The sequence below is a fragment of the Rhipicephalus microplus genome, chromosome 8 (assembly GCF_043290135.1).
Source record: "Rhipicephalus microplus isolate Deutch F79 chromosome 8, USDA_Rmic, whole genome shotgun sequence".
NCBI lineage: Eukaryota > Metazoa > Arthropoda > Arachnida > Ixodida > Ixodidae > Rhipicephalus > Rhipicephalus microplus.
Genome location: NC_134707.1, coordinates 61,201,349 through 61,226,835, shown reverse-complemented (window position 1 = coordinate 61,226,835; position 25,487 = coordinate 61,201,349). Strand labels below are relative to the sequence as shown.

The window sequence follows — 25,487 nt, the reverse complement described above, 5'->3', positions numbered from 1 at the left end:
TGTAGCATGTAGTGATGTTTTACATGACACGCATGTCATGATTATCTTGTTTGGACGTTCCATTTACCTTCGTCATCTATTCACGCCACGTAACACCAAATTTGGCATTTGTGAAGTTAGCGAAACGGCTGCGACCGCGCTATGAACGTAGCATGTCGTCATGTTTTACATAACATCAATATCCTGATTATCATGTTTGGACGTGTCGTTTACCTTCGTCGTCCATGCACGTCACGTAACAGCAGATTTGGTGCATAAGAAGCTAGCGAAAAGACCGCGAGCGCATCATGAGCGTGGCACGCAGTCATGTTCTTACATGACACGCATGCGATGATATCCACATGAGGGCCTGTAAATTACGTTCGCCATGCAGTCATGTCGTGCCATACCAGTTTCGCTATATTACATGTGGACGAAACTACCGCAGTAACAGCAAGACCATGACATGTAAATCCCGACATTCATGACATACATGTCATGATATTCATGATATGACTAGTTAGTTATGCCTGTCATAGAGTCATGTTATGCCATACTAAATGTGGTATATATTCCGTTATCTCAGCGGCCAGAAGAGCTTGAAGTCGTAGGCAGCTAAATAGATAGTTAGACAGATAGGGTCAAACTCGCCGAAGTTCGCTAAGAAATGCTTCGCATTAAGGTATGAAAGATCTTGGTTTATAAACACCTATCGGAAATTACATCACAGTCCTTAAGCACATGGATGTACGGCTGCTTGTAATTTTTTTTATCAGAATGACGCCCCTTCCAGCTGAGTCCATTATCAGACACGTGACTAACGGCCGAGTAAGCACGTGCATTAAAGTCCTTGCGGCGAGGCATTGCATTGCAATCTGCCGCGAACGCTCGAACGAAGCGAAGCCTGTCGCCACACTGCTGAAAAAAAAAGTATGTTCAAACGCCCCATCGGCCGGGAAGCTTTTTAACCTCAGGATCGACATCCGACTGGCGGGAGGTGAACGCAAGCTGCTTCACTTCACCCTTCCAGGTCGCATCTTCGCCGCGCGTCGGAGATACGACCGACGCTTTCGTCACAAAAGCAAGTACACCAAGGGTTCCCTCTAGCCATAGGCCAACACTCCACGCAACATTCAGCTTCCATAGGCGCCTTCAGGGTCACTGGCAGCCATGGCGTACGTGGAAGTGCTGTGCTCACACCTTTCGAGAGTGCCGCAACACGAACTGCGATGCCTGGACAACGACGGCTTCACCGACCTTCCAAAGCTCGCCGACAAGTCTGTACCAGAAGCAGTCAGCGCGGTTCGCGCCCATCTGCAATCCATAGCCGCTCTGCGCGACCGTCTGGACAGCGCGGCCCACTTATTCACCTGCATGGCCGGCCTGGGCGTCATAGGGTCCTGGGTTCTCTATCGCGCTGACCGTAGGGAGGACCCCACTGATATAATCGGCGAAATCCTGAAAAAAATGCGGCAGAGACGCGTCTACGGCGTGTTTGCGAAGGCGACGGAAAACGTCTGTTGCACCTGCCTGCTCGTCCCCGAAGAAGAGAGAGGCAGGGACTTCAGGCCTTACTTGTTCGTCGACTGGTACACAAAGCCCTGCGTAGCCATACACGAAGCTCCCGACATACATTCGCCGTTACTCGAAACCGTCCTCCGTCAGACGTTGGGAAATCCGCCACGAAGCTACCGTTGCGGCGTTTATCGAGACCTGAGGTCGCTGTATGCTGGCGTCCTCCAATTGTTCCCGTGATGCAGCCGCCGACTCCCTCCCATGCCATCTGCGGGCAACGCAGTGAACTGTCCCTCCTTTTTCGGCCACCGACTTTATACCGTAAGTCATTTTTGCGGGCTATTCTCTTTCTATGTCTGGCGTAGTTGCTCTGCCAAGAGAATTTAAGCCCGTGATCTCTGTAGCCAACGTCACAAACAGGTCTGCTTTCGCGAATAGTAACTGCATAGATGTGGCTAAACACGTTCATTTTTAATTTTACCGTTATTGATGTAGCGTTCCTTGGACAATCCTGAATTTAATTATCAAGCATGAAAAATTATGTGATGCGGTTTCTCTGATTTATACACTTCTGCTTAATTGAAAGTAATGCTCATTGAACAGCCGTTGCTAGTAACATCACTGGTAACCTGGTTCCACGGCCATTAACGTGGGGACACACAGCGGTGCTTGCAAGCCCGACGTGGTTTTATCTGCGCCCTTGAATTTAACACTGCTAATTTCCGTAACGTCGATTACCAGTAGCGATTTGCTTGGATTCATAACTGCCGTAGCCGGGTTATTGCGTTATCCACCATGAATAACTATTCCGTTTGTGAAACAATTCTTCGTTCGTTGTCTTCTTTCCAGCATCAAGACGATGTCGTTTGACGGACCAAAATTTTTCATGAACCGTGCAGTTTGCCGAAACCACTCGACGAATTACAAATAACCACGCATCCCCATCGGAGACTGCAGCCACGAAAATCTTGATAAGTACCACACCTGTTAAAGCTGTAGTGACAGCTGTGTTGACCATTATTTTACTCAATGTTTCATTCTTAACCTAAAATTTCCACTTTCCTTTTAGCTTCATACATTAAATTTCTTGGCGCGTTCCTCTTCGAGCGCCCCTTTTGTGTGTGTGAGCACCACCTGGAAGAGAGAATCATCCTATCCGTTCACCATCTGTTGCCATCTGCGTAGTAGAACATCTTAATCTTAGCTGATTGACGAGGCCTCGACAGAATGGCTTAATGCTGTCTATGTACATGCTCCTTCTTAACTGTGACGAAGGCGATGAGAAAGGGACTTCGCACTTCGTGTTTTATGAAACATGTTGGGTCTTATGCAAGCCGACACATCCTGGTATCGAACAGTCGAATAAAAACTTTTATATGCACCCATGCTTTTTGGTATATTTGCTTCCCAACTGTGTCTCTTGTGGCCAACCAAATTCAAGCATTGTTGATATTTTTACTCTTCAACATACGCCATCAACCTCCCCCCCCCCCTTTTAGCATGCGTGTCATTCCTCAACAAGTTTCACGACGCTTCGCACTTTCCTAGCTCGGGTGACAGCGCAAGGTCTGCGAAGTTGCATCTGTTCAAGCAGGATAGCCGAAACATCACAAGCCGGAAATGGTGGGCCTTGCAAACAGTGAAACGCCACAAATGATTTTCTTTTGAGCGAAATATACTTTCTTAGTGCGCAGAACGTTTCAGAAAGAATTCGCATGGGACAGAGCGCACACTTGCAACCACTTTATTGCACAGATGGCGGCCGTATATATAAAGCCAAGAGTTCGAGAAGATGACCCACAGAAACGAAAAAAATGATGGCGCATGTGCCACAACATCTTATTACACGAATCTTTAAATTACGTGTAAGTTACAAGATACTTGTACTCATTGTCCGAATGGGGCACTTACACACTCGGTTACCGCCTTGCGAACCAAAAACGCTTCATTTCCTGTGCCCTCTTGTCAATCTTGCCATTACTTCGCATTCATCAAGCATCGGGGTGCACTAACAATGGGCACAGTCATTTTCCAGGTGGCTGCCACTGATCCGCGCTTGAGATCCACGTACTCCTTAAGGAGATAGTTCAGACATGCAGCGCCCCGTCTGATCGTTGTAATATCGGCCACATGATAAAGCAAATCGATATACAACACCTACATTACATTCTACGAACATTTTTGCAAGCTTCTTATAATACCCTATACCTGAAGATCCTTCGTTTTTCATAATTTTGTATAGAAACCCTGGATGGTTGTTGCTGCGAAAACAACCTCCACCCTAGTTTTTTTTTCCAAATTATTCTTTTTAGGCAGTGTGAACGTTTGTGCATATAAAGTATGGCAGAAACTTTCGGCTTTGGCTGTTCCTGAATTGTGTGCTTCATAATCTTTCCCTGCTTTATTTAATTCAGAAGTGACTCTTCTGTGCCTCAGAGCAATTGGTAAGGAAAGCCTGCTTTCTTATGTCTGTTAATATGGTTGCCGAAGCTGCTCTCAACCTGGTGATGACAGAGCCTTGACACTGATGCCATCTCGCGTGCTTTCACAGTTCCTCACTCAATAAGCGTGGAATGCGCTCAACTAAAATGTATCAGGGCTTTCTGGTTCTGGCAGAAACATCTTTCTGGTTCTGGCAGGTTCTGGCAGAAGCTCTAGGTCTAAAAATCTAAGTTTGCTATTCTCGGGAAACTCCGCCGTCAGCATGCAAATTAGTCATGTTATCAGAAATAATGCTCAACTCTCATCGGCGTACTGCCGTGTGTCACATTGTTCCGCATTATAAATGACTAAGAAATCATTACCATAGAGGAATACCTTAACGGTACCAAGCGTCGCTGTAATCGTTTGTCATAACGAGCTCATAAAATAGCACTGAGTACTGGAGCTAAACATGACCCAATGCGCACGCCCTGTCTTTGAGTGTACCATTTGTCATTTTCTCGTGATGAAAGTCGACTGCGAATAAAAGTTCAGAAGTTCAAGAAAGCTATCTACGTTAGTTCCACAAAGTCTACAAAAATTATTCCCACCACAGCGTTGGATGCAGACTTCAGCTCCTCGCAGAAAATGTCCTGAGGTAGGGAATAAAATAAGTCTTTAACGTCTACTGAAAACGCACAAGCACTTTGAGGGCGCTCATCTCCTAGAAAGTCTAAAACGTCCTGGGGATTTTACGAGGAACGTATCTTCAATGGTCAAGGCATTCGCAGATGTCGTCCGACAAGTTTCTGCCTAGAGTCATACTCCGAAACAGACATAACTTCTTGTGGGTTTTGGCCGTGAAGGAGACAGAGAGACCGGCACTTTTGCACGTCCTCCCGGATAGGGCCAACCTAATGAGTCTCTCACTGTTTCATACAGCCTTACGGCTTCTCGTTTTGCTTTTGCCGGAGCTACTTTCCGCAGTTCTCTGAAGTACCCTGATAGAGCCGCTGCAATCTTTTCTTCGTACAGTGGTTCGGGAACCACGGCGAATCCTCCTTCCTCGTCAGACAGGAGTAAATTGATGTCCGCTTTTTTAGGAGCAGACACGACATGCCGAATTCCTGAAGTTTCTTCTCTCGCGGGTTCCTTGGGCAGACGCTTGACTCCTTGTCGGATGCAGCTCTTCATTTCATCAGCCCCAGTTCCCCAGAGGCTTGTCCGACGAGACTGACCAACTCAGTTTTATCAAGCCTCGGGTGGACGCAGCTTTTAGGACCGAGTTCCAGAAGGCCATCTTTGGGTATCCTCTTATTTCCAAGGAGGAAAACGTTCAACCCCGAAGCGGGTGCTTTCGGTTTTTCTCCTTGGTAGCCTTATTCCCGCGGAACGCCAATGGAACTCGGCTGTTTGCGAGGAATTGCACAGATCCTACAGAAACACTTTCTTGGCTTTGTTCATTTGTCTCACGCATGCGCACTGACGGGACAAGGAAGACTTCGCTCGCTTTAGCAGCAATCGCTTTCAACGCAAAATCCTTGAATCAAAGAGGTTACCGCAGTCATTGATGTGTCTGGTAGTAGCCTTCGCGTACACTGGTGCGCTGCTTGCATTGAATGCGCTTCGCACTCAGCTCGGAGGCCACGCAGAAAGGAACGCGTGGTTCAGATCTGCTCCGCCAGGTGCCGCAACGGTCCTGACAGATCGCAAACTTTCACTGCCTCTTGTACATTTCATTTTGATTTAACAGGACAGTGTTGGTACGAGCCAAAGTCATGGCCACGTGGTGCACAACATCCCGATCGAAGTATTCGCCTCGCTCGAAGCCGTTAGGATCACCGCCAAGAGTGTTGCCGTCAACTTCGTGTACTTCACTGGAATACCCTTCTCTCAGCAAGGAGCGGTTCAAAAGTACGTCCAGGGCTGCACACTCGGCGTTGGCGACGTGATATTGCAGAATCCAGGGACCGATCGCCCTCTCGGACTTGAATACAGGTATGAATCGCGCAAACGCACTCCAGGCGCACCTTTATGTCCCACATTACAGCGATACTCGTGCGAATTGTGTAGATGGCGTCCGGAACGGACATTTCGGTGATATTCAAGATGAAAAGAAAACTGCCACCGTCCAAGCAGCACAGTTAGTTCGCTTGGACGCTGGATATATAGCGTTGAGCAGAGCGTGTCCAAATCTACCGCAGCCATCAGAAATAACGGAAAAGTACGTAAGAGAAAGTTCGACTTCTGAGTAGGATTACGATTAAAATTGGGATGTTGTAGGTAACCGGCGGATCTAGCCTTCCAAAATTTGCAGGCAATTGTCTTATCCAATTCTTCGCTAATTGTAACGATGTCTATATCTTGTTCTATAATCAGGCGGTAAAGCTGGTTTTGCCGCCGTTTGGCAGAAAGCCCACGTACATTTAGCGTCACCAATCTAATCGTCGCCATCGTGATGAGAAAAAGCTGAGCGAAAGACGCTTACCTTACCAACACCTAAACCACTGTCCGGCCGACGCTCAAGGCGTCGTCCCGTCGCCGCCGCGTGAAAGCGACGACGAACGCAGGCGGCCAGCACCCCGAGACTTTTTGGAGCCAGCCACTCGCCACTGCCCTTGATCTTCCTGGGTCAGACGCTGCTGGGACGCCGCGTCTCCCTCATTCAGGCGTCGCTTTACTGGCGTAGTTTCAACTGTATCCATGTCCGAAGTAGCGTCGGACCCGATGACTGGTTCAGCCTTGTGCTGGGTTTCCATTTGAGTCGAACGCCATTGCGTTGGAGTGCCCATAACCGTATTTTCATCTGTGTCTTCCTTAGGTGTCTCCATCTTTCTCTCGCTGGTCGCCACTGCATGAGACGCCTCCACTCCTGCCTTCGACGCCGCGGCCCTCTCTGCTTCCTCTTCATCCATGAGCAATTCACTGTGGTCGGCATTTGTTGCTCGACTTGCTGCACTGGCATAGGAACGAGTACAGTCCGCCTGCTCATGCCCAAAAGCGCGACAACCAGCGCACCTGGGCACCCTTCAGTAGCGACGAATGTGTCCCGTTTTCCGGCAACGCAGGCACAGCGGCACTCTTCCTGGCACGACCACCAGTGCCATGCCGCTCCCGAGACGCAGCTGGTGGGGTATGCGATCCGTAGTAACGCCTTCTTTAATAGCCGAACGAATCTTGTGGTTGACTCAACTCCTTCGAAGTCTTCGTCTTTCCACTTGTCGCTGATAACTTCTTTCACTTCACCGCACTCCCGAAATGCACGCCATACAGTCTCTGCGTTGACGTCAAAGGCTACCCAATGCAACTTGAGACGAACCTCTTGCCTTTCTGGGTCGACGACGACGCAGGGCCGGTCTTTCACGGAGAGTAGGCCAGCGTCCAGAAGTGTCTTCTTGGCTTCATCTGTCTTCATGTTAAGAAGCCAGACGTGCGACATCTGATACGCTCCTATGCCGCTTACCTCTTGATTGATGCCTAGTTCCTTGAGCGGCTTTCGGAAGTCATTAATCCCGTACGGACGCGCTGCGATGTCGCAGTGCAGAACCAACGCGCGTCTGAGTCCTCCTGTGGGCAGTGGTGGCAGAATTAAACGGTAGTCCTTGGGAAGTGATGTGCACGAGAAGCCGCGGCCAGCGTCGGCCGCTGTAACAGCTCTTGACGAGCCTGCCATCCTGCGTCCACACGCGTCGGTGACCAGAAGCAGAATCGAACCACGCTGGTGCTTGGGACTTGTTCGCAAACTTGCCTTAGACAGGCTTGATGTCGGGAAAGGTATCGCGTTAATACGACTTATAAAACGTTCTAAAACAGCGAAAGAACAAGCAGTCGTCGCACAGTGCGAATAGCGTAACGAGTGGGTCGTCCAATGCTCCAACCCATTACAACAGCTTGTTCTTGTTCGCCTATTAACTGTGGCACATACCCACTTCAGGCATAATTTTTCATCGTCGTCAGCCACTGCATCAACAATTGGCACAAAATTCCTTGCTAGTGTTTAGCAGATACCACAATTCTCAGAAGAACGACAAACGATAGCATATCGTGTGCCGGCCTGCTACACTACTACTACGTGGTTCTTAAGAGAGAAATGAAGAGAAAAGTTAGCCCCGTAACTGTCTGCTTCAGCGAGCGACACCTCAACAGTAGCTCACAAGGGATGGGGTCACCAGATTAAAAGGGTCGGAGTAAAGGTGTAGAAAAGAGGAAGAGGCGTGAGGTGGTAAGCCTAAAAGAGCGACGGCAAATGGAGAGGATAGTAGAAATAGGAAAGATGGAAACACGGTCACAGGAGTCCGAGGACGGGGCACCACTTGCGAGAGCTCTTGTAGGCGTCAGTAGATGGCGTAGAGCAAATCCAGTCGGTCAAAGCAACACTGTCGTCGAAGGTCGTCGGCGTCAGGAGATGACGTAGGGCGAGCCCAGTCGGCCAGAGCTACGCTGACGCCGGAAATCGCGAGGGCACAACCGGTCGGCACGGAATCCAGCAAGCGAGTGCCACCCAAAAATTATCATTATTATTAATGCCGTAGTGGATACTCAGCAAGCAGTAACGGCTGCAAGTGTGCTTGCAGCCGTTATTTAATGAGTGTTTAGAAAATGCTCTGAAAGGCCGCTCTTCTAGCTTTCGCTGTGACTGTCCTGCGCCTTCCACGCAAGACTGACGTTTTTTGTGTTTTTTTTACAAGATTCATGCATAGTCTCCCCACGGGAAGTAAATGCTCGACTGGATATGATTTGAAGAGTGTCCCTCGTTGCGCGTCCAGTGGAGAAAAAACATGAACGTTACGAGAGTGGTTCCCCAGTCGTTTGAGTTCGCCCACGCCGTAAATAATTGGGTTTAATTATTCTTTGTTATCTACGTACTTATATACGTGGCACCCGAGATTGTCTGTACACTAAGCCAACAACGCCTACACAATTTATCACGCGTAATAAACACCGTTTGTAAGAGTTTCCACGTGATATTTTACGAATAAGAATACAAGAATAGAATAAACTGGAACCAATTTTTTAATAGTATATCACGCACTCTTCCCGAACCGTTGGGGACACAGGCATACAAACGTCCCCGCTATGTGCCAAGATCTTCTAGGCGGCCAAATCAAATTTACATATTTTATAAGAAGCCATTTTGAGAGACGTGAACAGGAACAGGCAAAACCTTTGTTTGTTTGTTTGCTGGTTTGTTTGTCTGTAGCCTAGAATCCAAGTCACAAACCCACTCTGGGGGATTGGCCAAGAAAATCTATAGTATCACATGGACGGTAACTGCACTATTGCTTACAAAAAAAAGATGTACAAGGCGGAAGACATTATCGAAAAATCCAAACCTTGAGAAATAAAAAAACAAGAAAATAATCACTATTATATTTACGATAACTTGATTTTTGGAGCCGACCAGGCAGCCGAGTTTGCCAAACACAATTAATTTGGGATGTACGTCTCATATTTATTCACATATTAGAAATTACGTCTCGACTTCTGTCTTTTTTCTCGAGAATTCGTAAAAGTGGGCATTATGTTGAAATACGTTTAGTGGCTTGAATGAAATTGCACACTGGTCGTATCAAATACATCTCTGTGGCAATGTCTCAAAACGGAGGCACATAAATTTAGCAGTGTTTCTGTGGTTAAACTTGAACCTAGCTTCGCAAACAGAATAGCTAGTAGTCTTTTCCTAATTACGACATGATAGAAAATATTGTTCAATAGATACCAATTCTTCGCAGAACAGACAATGGCAGGAAAGCCATCCCGCACTTGGAGTGCTTTTGTCGTCTTCTCCTCCTCGTATCCTCGTGGCACGTATTAGTGCGTCACGCCACCGTAAATAACGGATAATCGAGCGCCATTGAAACAAGAGCGGTGTACATTGTCGTATTATAACTACATAAAAAAGGACGTCAGCCATTGTCACTCGATCAAAACTGCTTGACAGCGAAGCTAGAACGATGGTGAGTTTCGCTTCGGTACAAAAAGCATCATCATCACCGCCATTTCATTTCACTAATTGAAAAGCACAATTATCATCATCATCTCGAGAATCGGCACTCTTAGTTCACGTGACCTGCGCCACGGACGACAGTGGCACGGCGAAGACACAACTACTGCAAAAAATAATAATGGACAAACAAAATGAAAGAAAGCACACGGACGCCGGGACGCAGTCCAAGTACCACCTTTTCGCCTCTTTCCATCACATAATCATCATATACAAGTACCTTCTAAAGACTAAATGAGAGGTGGTTAATACGACGACGACACGGAACATACGACCGACGGCGTAAAAAGTTTCGCCTCAAAAAAAAAAAGAAAAAGAAAAAGAAGGCGCATGCGGTGGATCGGTGATTCGTGGATACACAAAATTAAAAGATGATTGAACATGCTGAAACTTACCGTGCAATCCTTAGGCAGACGCTGTAGACTCTAAACGGCTGCACTTTGTAAAAAAAAAAAAAGGCGCGCAAAGGAATGAATCCGTGGTGGAAGTTGTCGCTACTCCAGAAAGGTGGAAATACCCCGTCGCGACAGCGGCCAGCCGCGGCTACCCACGGCTTGCGCAATACTCCACGCGCTCGCCTGTGTTCCTGCGCGCCATGGCTGTAGAGCAGCGCCGCCGCACAACTTCCGAACAAGTATGTAGTGCGTTTATAATTTTAATGCTGCCACAACGAAATCGCTGTGGTACGGACCGTTGCAAATTGTAGAACGTCACCAGCGTGACCAAGCGCCAATCCTGTGAACGGCACTATTTATTAGGCCCCTTCACAAAACTCTGGTTGGAGACGGGTTGGCGCGCAACAGAAAGCGCCGGCCACGGCACCTCTGCGGCTGCTGTTTTGTCGGCCGGACATGTAAATGGTATTCTCTAACAGTGTACGGACAGCACAACTCTCTGAACCGGCAATCTAGGCGGCGAATCTCCGCGGCCGACGAGGATAGTATTGCCCCAAGCTACCACTGACTCCTCAGAGGGTGAACCCTTCGTCTGCGTACTTTTCTGTTATTCCCGATGGCTGCCGTAGACTTGGACAGGTTGTGCTCGACGCTATCCAGTGTCCAAGCGGGCAAACTGTATTGCCTGGACGGTGACATTTCTCTTCCCATCCCGAAGATCACCGGAATGTCCGTTCCCGAAGCCATCGCCGCCATCCGCTCGAGCATCGCTCTCATGTCGGACGTGAAGAAGCGTCTGGAGTGCATTTGCGCGATTTATACCTGTCTTATGTCCAACGGGGCGATCGGTCCCTGGATTCTCTATCACGCCCCCGACGTCCAGGAGGCACTTTTGGACCGCTTCTTGCTGACGATGGATGCGAAGCACGTCCTCACCGACTCGCTGGCCATAACGGAAGAACGTATTCACGCGTGCTCGTTGGTTCCGGAGAGCGAAAACCCGACTACTGGCCACGACGTGCACTGCTTCACATTCTGGACTTCGTCTCCGTGCCTCGCACTCTACAAACCACGTGAGGGGTATTCCAGCGAAGTCCATAACGTTCTCGGCAACACTCTCGGCGGTGATCCTAAGGACTTCGAGCGAGGCGAATACTTCGACCAGGATGTGGCGCACAACGTGGCCATGAGCTTGGCTCCGTCGAGCCGAGCTTCGTAGGACGTCGGAGAACGGTGATATTTGCTTGGTTTCCCACAGACACCTTTTTTTACTGGCCGACACCGACTTACTGCACGGTAAGAAAAAAAAAAAAGCCGCGTATCTGCGCGTTTCGATGCAAATGTAATCGGAAAACGATAGTCTTCTGTGTGGAGGCGCTGTGTGAGATATGGACGTAGGGAGCCTACATGAACGGCCATTTTTAGGGTGATGTCAGCCTTTGACCCACTACATGCCGCCAACGCACCGCCGCCCGCCAAAACACAATGTTGCCAGACAGCAACGCCGCGCTGTCGCCCCATCTTGGTGCCCGCACTCACTGCGTCTACGCCTGGTTGCGTTTAGTTCTCAATAATACGGCGTCGAACGTTGCGGTAGCGTGTTAAACGCTGCCGGTGATGCCTTAGAATGCCTGGATGCTGCGTACCGCTCTGCACTAACCACAACAGAAAGGAAGGCGAATGTTCCGCTTCCCAGCGAGCCCTGGCCGACGACAACTATGGCTGGCTCAAGTGAAGCGAGACGGCTGGGAGCCCACCAGTGCGTCTCGTATTTGCTCTGTGAGTACTGCGTATTTCGTTCACTGTTTTTTCCTGCGGCACACGTATATGTGTTTCGCGGTGTTCGCGAATGAGTAGATAATCAAAGTTGTCGTTGCTGCGTCCACGCATTGCGAGTAGGAAGCCCACAAACGGGACGCGTCCGCGCGTTCGTACGGAGACGCGCTCGCTAGTCTGAGCTGTTGCCACGCTTGCGTTCGTGTCAGCGTAACCTCAGTATTATGTCGCAAGTGTTTGTGTGTGGCCTGCGAATTTCTTCGTGCGCTCACTTTGAGAACTGGGTCGCTTACATGACCCCGAGAACCGCCGCCGCCCCGCCGCGGTGGTCCAGTGGCTAAGGTACTCGGCTGCTGACCCGCAGGTCGCGGGTTCAATTCCCGGCTGCGGCGGCTGCATTTCCGATGGAGGTGGAAATGCTGTAGGCCCGTGTACTGAGATTTGGGTGCACGTTAAAGAACCCCAGGTGGTCAAAATTTGCGAAGCCCTCCACTACGGCGTCTCTCATAATTAAATAGTGGTTTTGGGACGTTAAACCCCACGAATCATCATCAACCGCCGCTGTCACTCGGTCGGCTCCTTTTTGTTGCACCGTACTTCGCGTAGCTGGAGGGAGCGGCGGCTGGCTCCAAAATGGCGGCGCACAGAAAACTATGCTGAATTTGGTGGAAGCTGGCAACAGCGTGCCCCGTTGCCCGCTGGTTTTGGCTGAGTTTCTTGAAAGCACTTATGAAGATGTCTAAAAAAAATGTTTCCACCCTAAAAACGGCCGTTCATGTAGGCTCCCTATATGGACACGTAGGAGTAATGCCGACAAACAGGAGATCGTACAGAACCTTGAGCTTTCGGCAAATGGCTGAACCGTGTAGTCCACAAGGTGCGTTTTCGTGCAGAGCGTCACTTTTTCATCGCACCGTAAGAAACACGTAATTCGTGTAAGGTGTAGAATTACTTAGGTTTTTCAGAATTAGGTATTTTTGTATTCCCAAGTCAAGAAACACACCACCTAATACTTGCGTATTGAGACTACTTGCGTTACATTTGTTTTGTTTTTCATCGTCAATGTTCACAAGTATGAACACTGCCACAAGATAAAGATGACTGGGTCATACGGAAGTGCTAAAACTAGGGCTGAATTGAGTGGTAGACAGACGCAGACCGAAATTTCTGCGTTCAAGTATCCTAACAAAGACTGTCGTCTTTAAAAAAAATCGTACCGTCTCTTGAGCACTTGCATAAGATGGCGAAAACAGCGTGAGCCATTCTCTTTTCGCTCCGTTGCATTGGTCTCTCCTGAAACCTTTGAACAACATACGTGGTGTCCATTGCTTCAGGTTTGACAGGATTTGAAAGCTTTCTGTCCCTAAGGTGGCCTTGTAGTGGGACCACTTTTTGACCAACCGACGATGTCATGTGGTGAGGTCATCCCGTGACGTCACAAGTTCTAGCCATCGGTGATGTCATCGACTTACGATTATGTCCACATCATTTGTGTCAATGCCGCTGACAGTCGGCTCTCGCATTTGACGAGGCATGTAATACTTTCTCCTTAACAAAAACAGTGGTGAGATCTGGAAAACGTGTGATCTATTCGTCCAGGCTGTGGGGATGCTGACACCCCCTGTAATGTGGTTTGCGCCGCGTGGCGCACGTGTCTCTCCCCAAAACCGCATTTCGGGTTACAACAACCGGGCGATAGATGGCGCTGTGTTCGCGTTGAGTACCATATCGTCATCATCATCATGGGGTAGCGCCGGCAGTGACCCCTGGCAGAAGCAAGCCTTGGTGGCAGGCGAGAGTTGAGCTAGTCTCTTTAGCGCGTGCCGGTTGCCGCGAACGGTTGTCCCTACCGTGGTTCCCCGGTGCTGGGCACCGCGGGCTGCGCGCCGGGGGACCCTTGTGGTAAGTCGAGCGTTGGCGACGCCGCCTTGGGTGTGTTATTGTGTTTGGCATGGAGTGTATGGTAAATTGTGTGCGGATGTTCTAGCGTGTTAATTACGATTGATGTATAGATTCGGCGGACAATTTCGTCGTTCAAAAAGTAGCTAAATAAATGTGTGATTGTTGTTTGGTTTGTACCGACCATGTCTGCTATGACCTTTCACTCCAAGAGCGTGGTGTGGCGTGGCACTCGCCAATTCGAGACCACAGAAGGTGTAGGTGATGACAAGCGTGTTCGCAACAAAAATCTATTTTTTCGATAAGCAATTCATTTTGAAGTTTGTGGGAGCCCTATTTCATGTGCAATAGTTTTTTTAACGCAGTAAGGGAAATTCGGAAGCAGATTTGTGCGTCTGAAATGTGCGCATCTCTTAGCTGACGTTCTAAATTGTGAATAATTGCATTCGCGTCACTCAAGTAAACAGGCTGTGTTGCGATGAAAATGCAGCAGTTGCTACCCTTAAAAGGTTGCTTGCTAACTACACAGCGATATATATATATATAGATATTTGATTTCCCCGAAGAACACCACAGTTACCGCAATGAACATCACAACAAGAAATATTGTGTTACCCTTTAGCGTTGTTTGCTGAATTGCTGCTCCAACGACTCTTCGACGAATATATATTGACCCCCCAAAAACGCTCCCGTTACTACTTAAAGGGACTAATACACAGGGCTCGTCAAATGATTCATTTTTCTTGGCGTGTACGTTTTCAAATGGTATGGCAGTACCTTCGATGTTTTGATTAATGCGCTATGTGTTGTCTTTCCTTGTGTTGAACACAGATAGCACGCAAAAAAATATTATTTGACGAGAATGACTAGGGCGAAAAAAAAAACGGAGCATACGAGAAAAGCACACAAAAGACATTTTGTTTTTGCGTCAAGCAATTCTCGTGAATATGCACCAACTAGGCCCTCGAAGTTTACGATTTATTTTGTTCGTTTCACGCGACTGGCAACATTGCTAATTTTAGAATTGCTTCCTTGCTTTGTTATGCTTTCCAGCCTGAAGACTTTCTCTTGAGAAACCAATGGGAAACTGCATCGACCAGAGCTACGACTCCCTCCTCTAGGGCCGGAAAACGTTGTTAGTAGCTTAAGGGCTGTGCTGAATCATCACCTTCTGCGTTCCTTACTTAGAACTTTGACTCAACTGCCTAAAAAATATTTGTGGTACTTTTAAACTAACCAGCAAACCTTACGATGACTTTTTTTTGTTTTGACCGCGTGTACATTATGTTTTGACTGCCTGTAACCTTTAGAAGCACCTGAAAGTTATACTTAGTTTCTGTGCACTTTTGCTTCATAAGTGTGTTACATGGCTTGTGATACGTGACCGAAATATCAGAACGTGTGCTCTCCACTTACATTGTGACCCGTTGCGTCCAGCATTAGACGGATCGCCAGTACAAACTGTCACCAAGATTACTTCGAAGCGGCTGAAATGTTTTGAGAAATGAGCCGAATAAAACGAATTTTATCGAGACGGTAGTGCGTTGTGGGGTTTCTTCTCTTTAAGTACCGTAAAGCAACACAGTTAAGTTTTCGAGTGCTACGTTTTTCTTGTCATTAAATCGCTTTCGGCCGGCCCCAACATGGCTCCCGTAAGATTCAATACACTGGGAATGTTCCTTATTCTTGAGCTGTTTTCCACACTGCTGAACATATTGAAGCTTGTGCTCACTACAGCTGCCCATGCTGCATTTTTCATTACGCTGCTTTAGGTTTACAATTACGATCTTTTTCTTTATTAGCCTAAATTACATTATTAGTATTTTAGTAGGCATTTCTAAGGCTGTGATTAGCCTGCACATTTGCCTGTGTTGCACCTTCGTCACTAGACAACACTTCGCAGTGTCTTTAGCCGTTTGGGCATAGTAAATACATGTATGAATATAACAAGCAAAGTTCCCTGGATGAGCTGATTATTCTATCGCACGCGTGTGTGTGTGTTTGTGTGTGTGCTTAGATGTTATCGGAACGTGCAAAGGTCCAAAATAAATGTTATTGTCTGGCTTGAGTATATCTTGGCACACGAAGAGTCAGCCTGTAATATGCTTTAACGTGGCCTATCACACCCTGGAAAATGTGTCTGGTTTTTTCCATTAAAACGAACCTCTGCCTATTGAAAATTATCGTATAGTGATCGACTCCGGCAAAGATCTGTTCTGGCGGGTACAAGTATAACCATCACTGAAGCATTAATTCCGCTGCCGAGCCAACTTTAAAAAATCGCAGCATATCCACGGGGTGAATGATGGACAGTGGGGCGAAGCATCCGTCCGTCTGTGTGACCGTCCCTGCGTTCGTCCATGCGTCCGTCTATCCTTCCGTGCAGCCATCCGTGCGTCCGTCCGTGCATCTGTCTGTGTGTCCGTTCGTCCATCTAGTCGACACTCCAAGTACCACCATCTCGCATCTTTTCATCATATATTCCGCATATAGAAGCACCGCCATCCAGCGGACATTGGCACACGCACACTTTCTTACGGCTTGCGCTCCTTGTCTACTTTCCACCTTTAACCACCTCGAGTTCATGGTATATACTAGTTCACTGTATTCATGGCACTGCGGCCCAACGCTCGCTAAACCTTTCTAAAACCAAGGAGGTTACGCCAAGCGAGTATAACCTAGCAACCCTTTTTTGTCAGATAGTGCTCAATGTATACATGCCAATGGCTGCTAATTGGGAATGAGAGACAGGAAAATTCGGCTTTTAGGTAACGCGCACGCTTCGAATTTTTGATTGTTCAACAACGCACAGGAGAAATCTCCCACCGGCACCACCTTGCAGGTCAAAGTGTAAGACTGGTTACGCACTACGACTACAACGAGGGACTAACGGTTGCTGCTTTGAGGAGCTTCGCCCCTAAAACACTCGCGGCAGAGATTCCTGCTCAAAAATCTCACAGAGTGCCAAAGCCTTGAGAAACACCGCGACGCGTTTTTTTTTTCCGTATGCAGACATTATTGATTGTAGATGCGCCCAGGAATGATATTGTGATAGTAGCAGCGCTTACTTTTTACATCATATCATAGCAGAGTGCACAAAAAATAAGGTGGGGGAGAAGTGGGGGTGTTGTTCGAAAAAATTCTGGGGTGGGGTTGACCCTCCTCTCTTTTAAATACGCCACTGCAAGCGCTGTAAGCTCATATCGGTGAACAGAACGTTGGACGTTGACAATCTGAGAAGCGGCCAAGAGCAACGACTTTTACGCATGCATCATCGAAGATTCCAGCGCCATCGCTGCAGTGGTCGTGCATGTTGTACCCGGGCATTGCGGTATCCCCGGAAACGAGAAGGCTCACAGATTAGCGCGCGCTCATCTCCTCACCGCGCTAGCCAGAGCTTCCGATACTCCTTCCACTTTTCTGGCTACCCCACCCGAGCTAGCAGATCCGATAGCAGATAAGCACATTACCAAACAACGTCGCGCCGCCTACCTCACAGCAGTGGGTAATCCACTCTCGATACCATTGCTTCCTTCGAAGGTATTCACACGGAGAGAGTCTGTCCTGCTTCGGAGAATTCAGGCAGGAACACTCCTTACCCCTTTCTTGCTGAACCGTTTCCACAGGGGTGACACGCCACCACCCGTGACAGGTCTCTGCTCCACGTGCAACTGCCGGGCTGATCTCAACCATTTGTGCTGGGAGTGCCCTGTGTACAACCCGCCTAGGCTCCGTGCCCTGGCCACCATAAAACGGGGACCCTGGCCTTCTTCTCTCCGGACATGGGCCTGCCCGGAGCCTTCGCCCCCTGATCGCGCCATCGAGTTCTGGCGAGCACTCATCATGTTCCTCCAGGACCCGGCCGCGCCACCGGTTGGCGACCGGCTCCGCGACAGCCACAAGATTCAAGCCATTCAAGCGGCCCCCACTTAGCTGCCTCCATGACGTCCGGTAATAAAACGGAGGCAGCTCTACCCCCCCCCCCCTGCTATAGTGCCCTGACTGTCCACCGCAGCGCCTTCGGCGCGAACAAAGTGGAATAAACATGGTTTCATTCATTCATTCATGTTGTACAAATAACTCCAACGCGTCGAGCACGTGACCGCATCAAAAGGTTTCATAAAACTATCTAAATCGTTCTCAGTCACTCGGACACTCGCTGCTCAAGGCAGCAGCTACATTGCCATGAGGTGGTAACATGAAAGAGGAGAGATAAGAGTGGGTGCAGCAATACAAATGATACAAATACGTGAGATCAACAGCTTTCAAAGCGTCGGCCAACTTAAAGACGCATCACTAATTCAAAAATACGACGTGACGCAGAATTCTAAACTCAAAATCCTTCATGAGACGTCGATTGGTCCGTGAAGAGTGGTCGTCTTTAAGCTGAAAGATGAACTAATCGAAAGAAGTTCATTTCACCGTTTGACTATTGGGCCAAATGGTAAATACGCTGCATGCACGGTGAGCGGTTACTGCACTCGTGCAGTTCTGCAAATCACCGAAACTTCAGGAACAGCAACGAATTTGTCAGGCGCACATGGGCGACGTGCCACGCTTGTAACTGTGCTTAATTACCTAGTGTAGCGTGTCTCATAGGGACAAATTTAATAAGCACATTATGCGAGCACACTGCAGTCATCTGAAAACGGAATTATGTGCTGAAGACATCGCTTTGTGCTTGCGCACATTTTAGAACACCTATTCATAACTTGATTAGGCAGTGAAACCGCTTACGACCGTTGGTGCGGAACATTGATGCGTCAAATTCAACACTGCTCGCCACCCTTTCTAGCACATAAATACTTCTGTAAGAAAGAATTGTTATCGCATTAACCTCGTTCATAAGCATGTGTTATTCAGGAAAGGCCGCGAAGAACTTGAACAAGCCTAAATGTTTACTTCTTGTGCAACTGCGACGCTGAAATTAAGAAACAAGCGTAGGGCTCTTGCAAGATGGCTGACGAGTATATATTTTACGAAATGAAGGCAATAGTTGCTAAGCTGTCAATTGCCGTCAATCGCAGGAGTCGATAGCGACTTCGCGGTAATAATTTTCCGACTCCATCAAGCGCCTTGTACACACATCTTTGTGGTTCCACAATCTGGCTCTTCATTCAACATACGTTGAATCACAATTTGTACATCCAATTGAATCATAGTACCACCTACGGATTCGCGCACGTGCAACTCACGAAAGCGTTCCAGAGGTACAAGCGGCTGTCGCTCGCATCGGCGACAATCCAGCAAACGATACAGGAGTGATACGTATTCGTAAAAAAAAAAAAGTTAATGCAAGACAACGCACAAACACTCGTAAAACATTGCGACTCAGATGATTATTGGGGCATTTTTCTTTCGAATAATCGATCGATATGTTGGATTCAACGTCCCAAAACCACCATATGGCCACGAGAGACGCCGTAGTGGAGGGCTCCGGAAATCGCGACCACCTGGGGTTGTTTAACGTGCACCCAAATCTGAGTACACGGGCCTACAGTATTTCCGCCGCCAACGGAAATGCGGCCGCTGCAGGCGGGATTCGATCCCGCGACCTGTGGGTCAGCAGCTGAGTACCTTAGCCACTAGACCACCGCGGCAAGGCTTTCTTTAGAATAATAAGTCGTACATGCACTAGATGTAAAATTCCTTCGTCTTGCTCTTTTCTTCGTCTTCCGATGAGAGTACACGCGTTGTCTGAGTTCAACCGCAGACCTCAATCGTTGTCGTACAACGGTAAATGGAAAGCTTGTTCTTTTTTTTTTGCACACGCACAATGCAACGTATACAAAGAATTGCATATGTTGCATTGTATATATGAATCACATATGTTGCACCGCAATGCACCATTTAAAAAAAAACAGCGAAAGGTAACGGTTAGGACAGCTTCTTCCCGATTGACTTAGTACTCAATTCTACTCCACTACCCCGGTTTCCAGTAATGTCAACAGTGACAAGAACTCCAGCAGGTGGAAATACAGTATGCAAAGGTAATAAACTTTCGTCGTTGTAATCGGACTAGGTGCCGTAATTAATATCTCACAGCGTGCTAATACAGTTGTCTGCGCTCAGGAACAGTGCGCGATTACACGTTAAACACAACGGTGTCCTCGACGTGGAGTAGGTCGACTATTATACGAAGTACTCACGTGACGTCATCCGCAAGGGGCGCTAGAGCGGCAGTCGCCATAGTTCTGGTCTCGCGCGAAAGCATCGTCGTAGTACCATAATCAAAGTCCTCGACAGCACGTGCTTTAGGTTGATATTTTTCCAAGAAAACGGATTGGTGGGGTGCAGTGACGCCAAATGTCACGCTGTCACTTGCCGGATCCCTGACGGGCCGGCGCACTCACTGGCGCCACCTGGCGGGTAGAGCACAGTAAATACCCTTATACAGGTTGGCATTGCGCCTCATAGCGAGGAAGCTACCTGTTAAAATCACACGATGCCATGCTCATATTTACAAGTAAAGAACGGCTAATCGCCCAGCAGATGGGAAAAACGGGCTAAGAGAAAAAAAAAGAAGAAAGGCCTAACGCACAACAGAACGCGTAAGTCTTTGCTGGGTGAGTTCGGATACGATGATGCTGGGGCTAAGTGTTTTTCATTACAGCCCGCACCGGTCCTTCCTCAGTTGAGAACTGGGGAATAACTTCTTAAGGACTTTAAGAAAGTTTAGTACCCACCTATGCACCGGTAAGCTTTCTGCGCTGTTGAACGAAAACGCTCCGCAACAGATTTCGTCAGCACACAGGCGCTCGGGCCTGCCATGCAGAAACAGCCTGGTGTTACGCGTGCTAGCAACATCGTGCAAATCTCACAATACTCGCTCAGCTAACGCTGGGACTACAAATTTGCGCAGATGCGAACTATTGAGTATAGGGCGTGCCAGGGGGCGTCAGCTGTTTCGTTCGCCAGTGCCGGTTTGTTTCCCCCTGGACATTTGACGTCACTTCCGTGAATACGTTTTGCTAGACATTGAGATACGATAAGGCCTCTCCTGAGTTTTCCTTGCTCTATGCGTTTTACAACAGGGAAGACTGCACAAATGAAGCGTTTCTTCAAATAAGGGGAGGCTTCTCAAAAACTCTTCACCACTCGTGTTCGCCAGAATGCACAAACTGCTAACTTGATTAATAATAGAATGGAGTGGGCCTTGGCTACATATAAAAGAGTAGATACGTAAAACACCAAGTAAAAGTACGAATCGTTGCCAATTTCTAAACGCCTCGTGCACGTTTCATACATCACGGGCATTCCCCGCATGTCTGCACCACTGCTTGTTTTCATTTATTTTATCACAATGACACCCATTCCTGCTAGATCTATTATTAAGAACGTGAGTAGCACCTGACTCAGCAGGTAGGCGTTTAAGTACTCGTGGCAGGGTAGTGAGTGGCAATGCGTCGGCTGCGTTCAGGAAAAACAGTGTCTGTTGCTCTGATGAAGACCTGTCTTCGTGCGCGTCGGCCATCGGGACGCTTTTCAACCTCACTCTAGACATTAGGCAAGCTGAAGGTGGACGAAAGCCGCATCATTACACTCTTCTTGGCCACATCAACGCCGTGCAAAAATAGTTACGACCGAAGTTTCCGTTCCTGAAGCAAGGAGGTAGGGTTCATCTCTGTCATAGGCCGACGTCAAACTCGACACGAAGCTTCCGTAGGAACCGTTAACATTACGGAGAGCAATGACGTACGTGGATGCATGGATGCACTGTGCTTGCACCTTTCTAGGGTGCCGCAACACGACCTGGGACTCCTGGACGAGCAGGGTCTCCCTAGCCTTCCAAGGCTCGGCGACAAAACTGTACCACAGGCCGTCATCTCTGGTCGTGTCCTTACACAATCCATGACAGAGATGTACGCGCGTCTGCACTTCGCAGCCCACTTGTACAGCTTTCTGGCCAATATGGACGTCATACGGCCCTGGGAGCTCTATCTCGTGGGCCAGATAAAGGACCGCAGCGACGTCATCGGCGACATCCTCAAGAAAATGCGGCGCAACAATGTCTTGGGCGCGTTCACAAAGGCGACGGAAAACGTCTATTGCAGTTGCCTGCTCGTCGCCGATGACGGTGGAGGCCATGACTACAAGCCTCACTTGTTCGCCACCTGGCGTACAGAGCCTTTCATAGCAGTTCCCGAATCGCCCGAGGGACAATCACCGTCGCTCGCAAGCGCCCTCGGACAGGTATTCGGCCCACATCTGGATTCCTTCCGTTGCGGCGTTTACCAAGACCTGATGTCGGCGCATGCTGTGGTCGTCCGGTTGTTCCCGTGATGCCGTTGCCAGTTCCCGTGCATGTTGTCCATGGAGAACGAGGAAACGATTGTCTTCATTTTGGCCTGTGATCTTATTCCGTAAGTCAACTTTCTAAGTTGTTTAGCTTTCCTTTCTAAATCCAGCGCAGTTGCTCTGCCATCGGTAAATTTAAGCCCACGATCCTTTCAACCAACACTGAAATGAACAGGTATCCATCCTGTCGTCTATAGGAACCACGTATATATAGCTGCATAATTTAAGCACCTGACCTATTTAGGCACATGACAAAAAAACTGACAGGTGCCCGCCATGTCATACGTGGGAACTACGTATCATGACTGTTAATTTTTATTTAAGCAGTTATCCAGTGCCATTGGTTAAGCAACCCTGACTTGAAGCATTGTTGGGCATGAAAAATTTTCTGATGCGGTTTCGTTTTGATGACGTATTCACTCGTATGTAGATGAACACGAACGCTAAAAAAGAACTCATCTAACTGTCCTTCGCTGGAAAAAAACTCTGGTGACGCATGCTTGTACAAATTAATCCTTCAAGCGGAGCCATTAATTGCTGGACCCATAACAATGCTTGCAAACCCAATACGTCTTGCTGTGTGCCCTCAGTGTTACCACTGTTAACTATTAAATGTCGTTGACTTGTACCAATTCATTTTAATCACAATGAAGAAATGTTACATTATTTCTCTGCTTTGCAGCACCAAGACAGTGCCATGGCCTTCGACGGACTAGCGTTTTTGCGAAAACCACTCCACCAAGTAAAACACCAGACCATCAATCATCGAAGCCAAGAAAGCTCCTGATAAGTACCACGCCTGTTCGAAACACTGAGAAGGAAGCGAAAGGCGTATTCGAAGTGTCTGTATTGAACAGTCATTTATTCGACGTCTCATTTTTAATCTACATTTTTTTACGTTACTTTTAGCCCGATACGTCTTAAATATCCTGCAGTCCGCTTCTTTGAGACTCCCCTTTAAGGGTTAGTGCCAGCCAGGCGGAGGACATGACCCTAAGCTCACTCTTCACAATGTGTAGTCACCTGCATCACGAGACATCTTTTTCACTTCTTAGCTCTGTGACGATGCCTCGATGGAGAGGCCGAAAGTTGTCCACGTATGTGTCAATGTCACCCGACGCAAGCGGCCGCAATAGCACCTCTGCTTTTGGTATATAATGAAAGACAACAGATCACGGCATCGATTAGCCGATTACAAGAACTCAGATGCTCTGGCGCTTTAATAAAGTTCTTTGTATGCATGTATGCACTCGTGTTTTGTGGTACGTTTGCTTTTCAACCGTACCTCTTCGAGTCAAATGCCTTTAAATATTATCAAATATTATTATTGCTAGGGTGGCACATTTTCAGATTTCAGTATACGTGCTTGAAGCCCCCGGGCATGCGTATAGCTCAATAACTTGCGCAATGCATCGCAACAGCCCAGCTCGGGCGATAATTAGCGCGGTATCCCGTACAGGGATGCCACCTCATCAGTGGCGTTGCATATATTCTTGCAGACCAGCCCAAACCTCTCATGCCCGAAACGGCGAGTCTTCCGGAAAGTGGGACGCGACAAAGAGTATTTGGCCGGGAAACATGCACTAATACTTTGGATTTAACGTCCCAAAAACCGCGACATGATAATGCTGTGCTCCGGGGTGCTATGTAGGATCGGCCGAGTTACGCGAAACTATGGATTTTCGAGTAAAGGCGACGACCCCTTTTGAACGGGCCAACAGTATACGCAAGTCAAATCCACCCGTCAGCGCGCTGCGTTTGATTGGTTACGATGGAACTAGTCATCGGGTCAAGGACGGTCGACAAGGCCCCGCCGCGGTGGTCTAGTGGCTAAGGTACTCGGCTGCTGACCCGCAGGTCGCGGGTTCGATTCCCGGCTGCGGCGGCTGCATTTCCGATGGAGGCGGAAATGTTGTAGGCCCGTGTGCTCAGATTTGGGCGCACGTTAAAGAACCCCAGGTGGTCAAAATTTCCGGAGCCCTCCACTACGGCGTCTCTCATAATCATATAGTGGTTTTGGGACGTTAAACCCCACAAATCAATCAAGGACGGTCGACAAAGTCCGGCGGTGTTTTCAAACCAGATGCATCTTTCGTTTGTTCGTCGCTGCACTGAGTGCAGAAGTGCACTCATGCAATAAAAGTGCCAGAAACTTTTCGTGATGATATTTATAGAGGGACGGGGCGTTTGTATTTACTTTGAAGCTTTCAATGCCTGCGCTAAGTCTGTTTCAGAATAATCAGCATGGTGGCCTCCGAGATTAGCGCCGGCAAAGCGTCTTATACAACATCGCGACCACACCTAAGCCCGAGGCCACGTGGTAATTATCACGGCCAGCCAGTACATTCTAGCACGCTGCTCGGCCGGTGCGCGTATTTTTTGTTGTCCGCTAGCACCCGAGCATGCGTGGCCGGCTGATTAGGTATTTGCCTGGACATAATACTTAGCTAGATAGGCCAGTGCATGTTATGACCAAGCTAATTACGCCAAGTCATGGGAAGGCTGAGGCAAGGGCATTATTTTGACTCGGTGATGATAAGAGATTCAACGGTTGGCTACGATAAAAATTTGTCCCTAGATTACTAAAAGGGAGCCTGCTTACCCGAAAGGGTGAAGCAGACAGCGTGATATGAACATGTCTTAATGTTATTTATTTACCCATACTGCAGTCTCAGTTTTTTGAGACATAACAGGTGTAAATACAGATGTTCAGCAACTCGAAGAAACACAACTTAACAAAATGCACGTTTAAACAATTTTGTTTTTCAAACTCCTCAGCACTGAGCCTGCGTACAGACTGATCAGGCTTATTTCAAAAAATCCACGTTCCGCACTGAAAAAAAGAAAAGACAAGAATTCAGAATATATCTAACGAGGAAAATGTTTAGGGGAATTTTAAAACGGTAAGTGCACGAGCTGGTTGGCATGTATGCATATTTATTATATTTCCAATGCGTATATATTTGTTCAGATGAAGTAAACGCTCATGTTGTGACGCTGTTCCGTCCTGTCGTCTTTCTTCTCTCGTTCAGCCGTGCTGTTTTTTTTTTACAAAAAATTTGGGGATCAATTAGCCGGGTACGGTGTGCAGAAGGTGCAATGAAGGATATGGGTGCTAGAACACTCGATCTGATGTGACCGATCTTGTGCAGGAGGATGACACAATTGCGAGTTCGCCGATGTTCGAGAATGGCCGCACC

At 48.1% G+C, this 25,487-nt stretch overlaps 2 protein-coding genes across 2 annotated transcripts; both read left to right on the top strand.

The window, feature by feature from the left end:
- The first annotated feature begins 871 nt into the window (after window positions 1-871).
- Window positions 872-2,875, top strand: LOC142768565 (uncharacterized). Its single transcript, XM_075870560.1, has 2 exons — window positions 872-1,815; window positions 2,344-2,875. Exon 1 carries the CDS (start codon window positions 1,150-1,152, stop codon window positions 1,732-1,734), a length of 585 nt encoding a protein of 194 aa, XP_075726675.1. The 5' UTR covers window positions 872-1,149; the 3' UTR covers window positions 1,735-1,815; window positions 2,344-2,875.
- Window positions 2,876-21,411: 18,536 nt separating this feature from the next.
- LOC142768564 (uncharacterized) lies at window positions 21,412-23,528 on the top strand. Its single transcript, XM_075870559.1, has 2 exons — window positions 21,412-22,352; window positions 22,970-23,528. Exon 1 carries the CDS (start codon window positions 21,697-21,699, stop codon window positions 22,270-22,272), a length of 576 nt encoding a protein of 191 aa, XP_075726674.1. The 5' UTR covers window positions 21,412-21,696; the 3' UTR covers window positions 22,273-22,352; window positions 22,970-23,528.
- The last annotated feature ends 1,959 nt before the right edge of the window (window positions 23,529-25,487 follow it).

What these genes read in the sequence shown, in the direction of transcription:
- LOC142768565 (XM_075870560.1), top strand. Translation starts at nt 1,150, where the DNA reads ATGGCGTACGTGGAAGTGCTGTGCTCACACCTTTCGAGAGTGCCGCAA.
- LOC142768564 (XM_075870559.1), top strand. Translation starts at nt 21,697, where the DNA reads ATGGATGCACTGTGCTTGCACCTTTCTAGGGTGCCGCAACACGACCTG.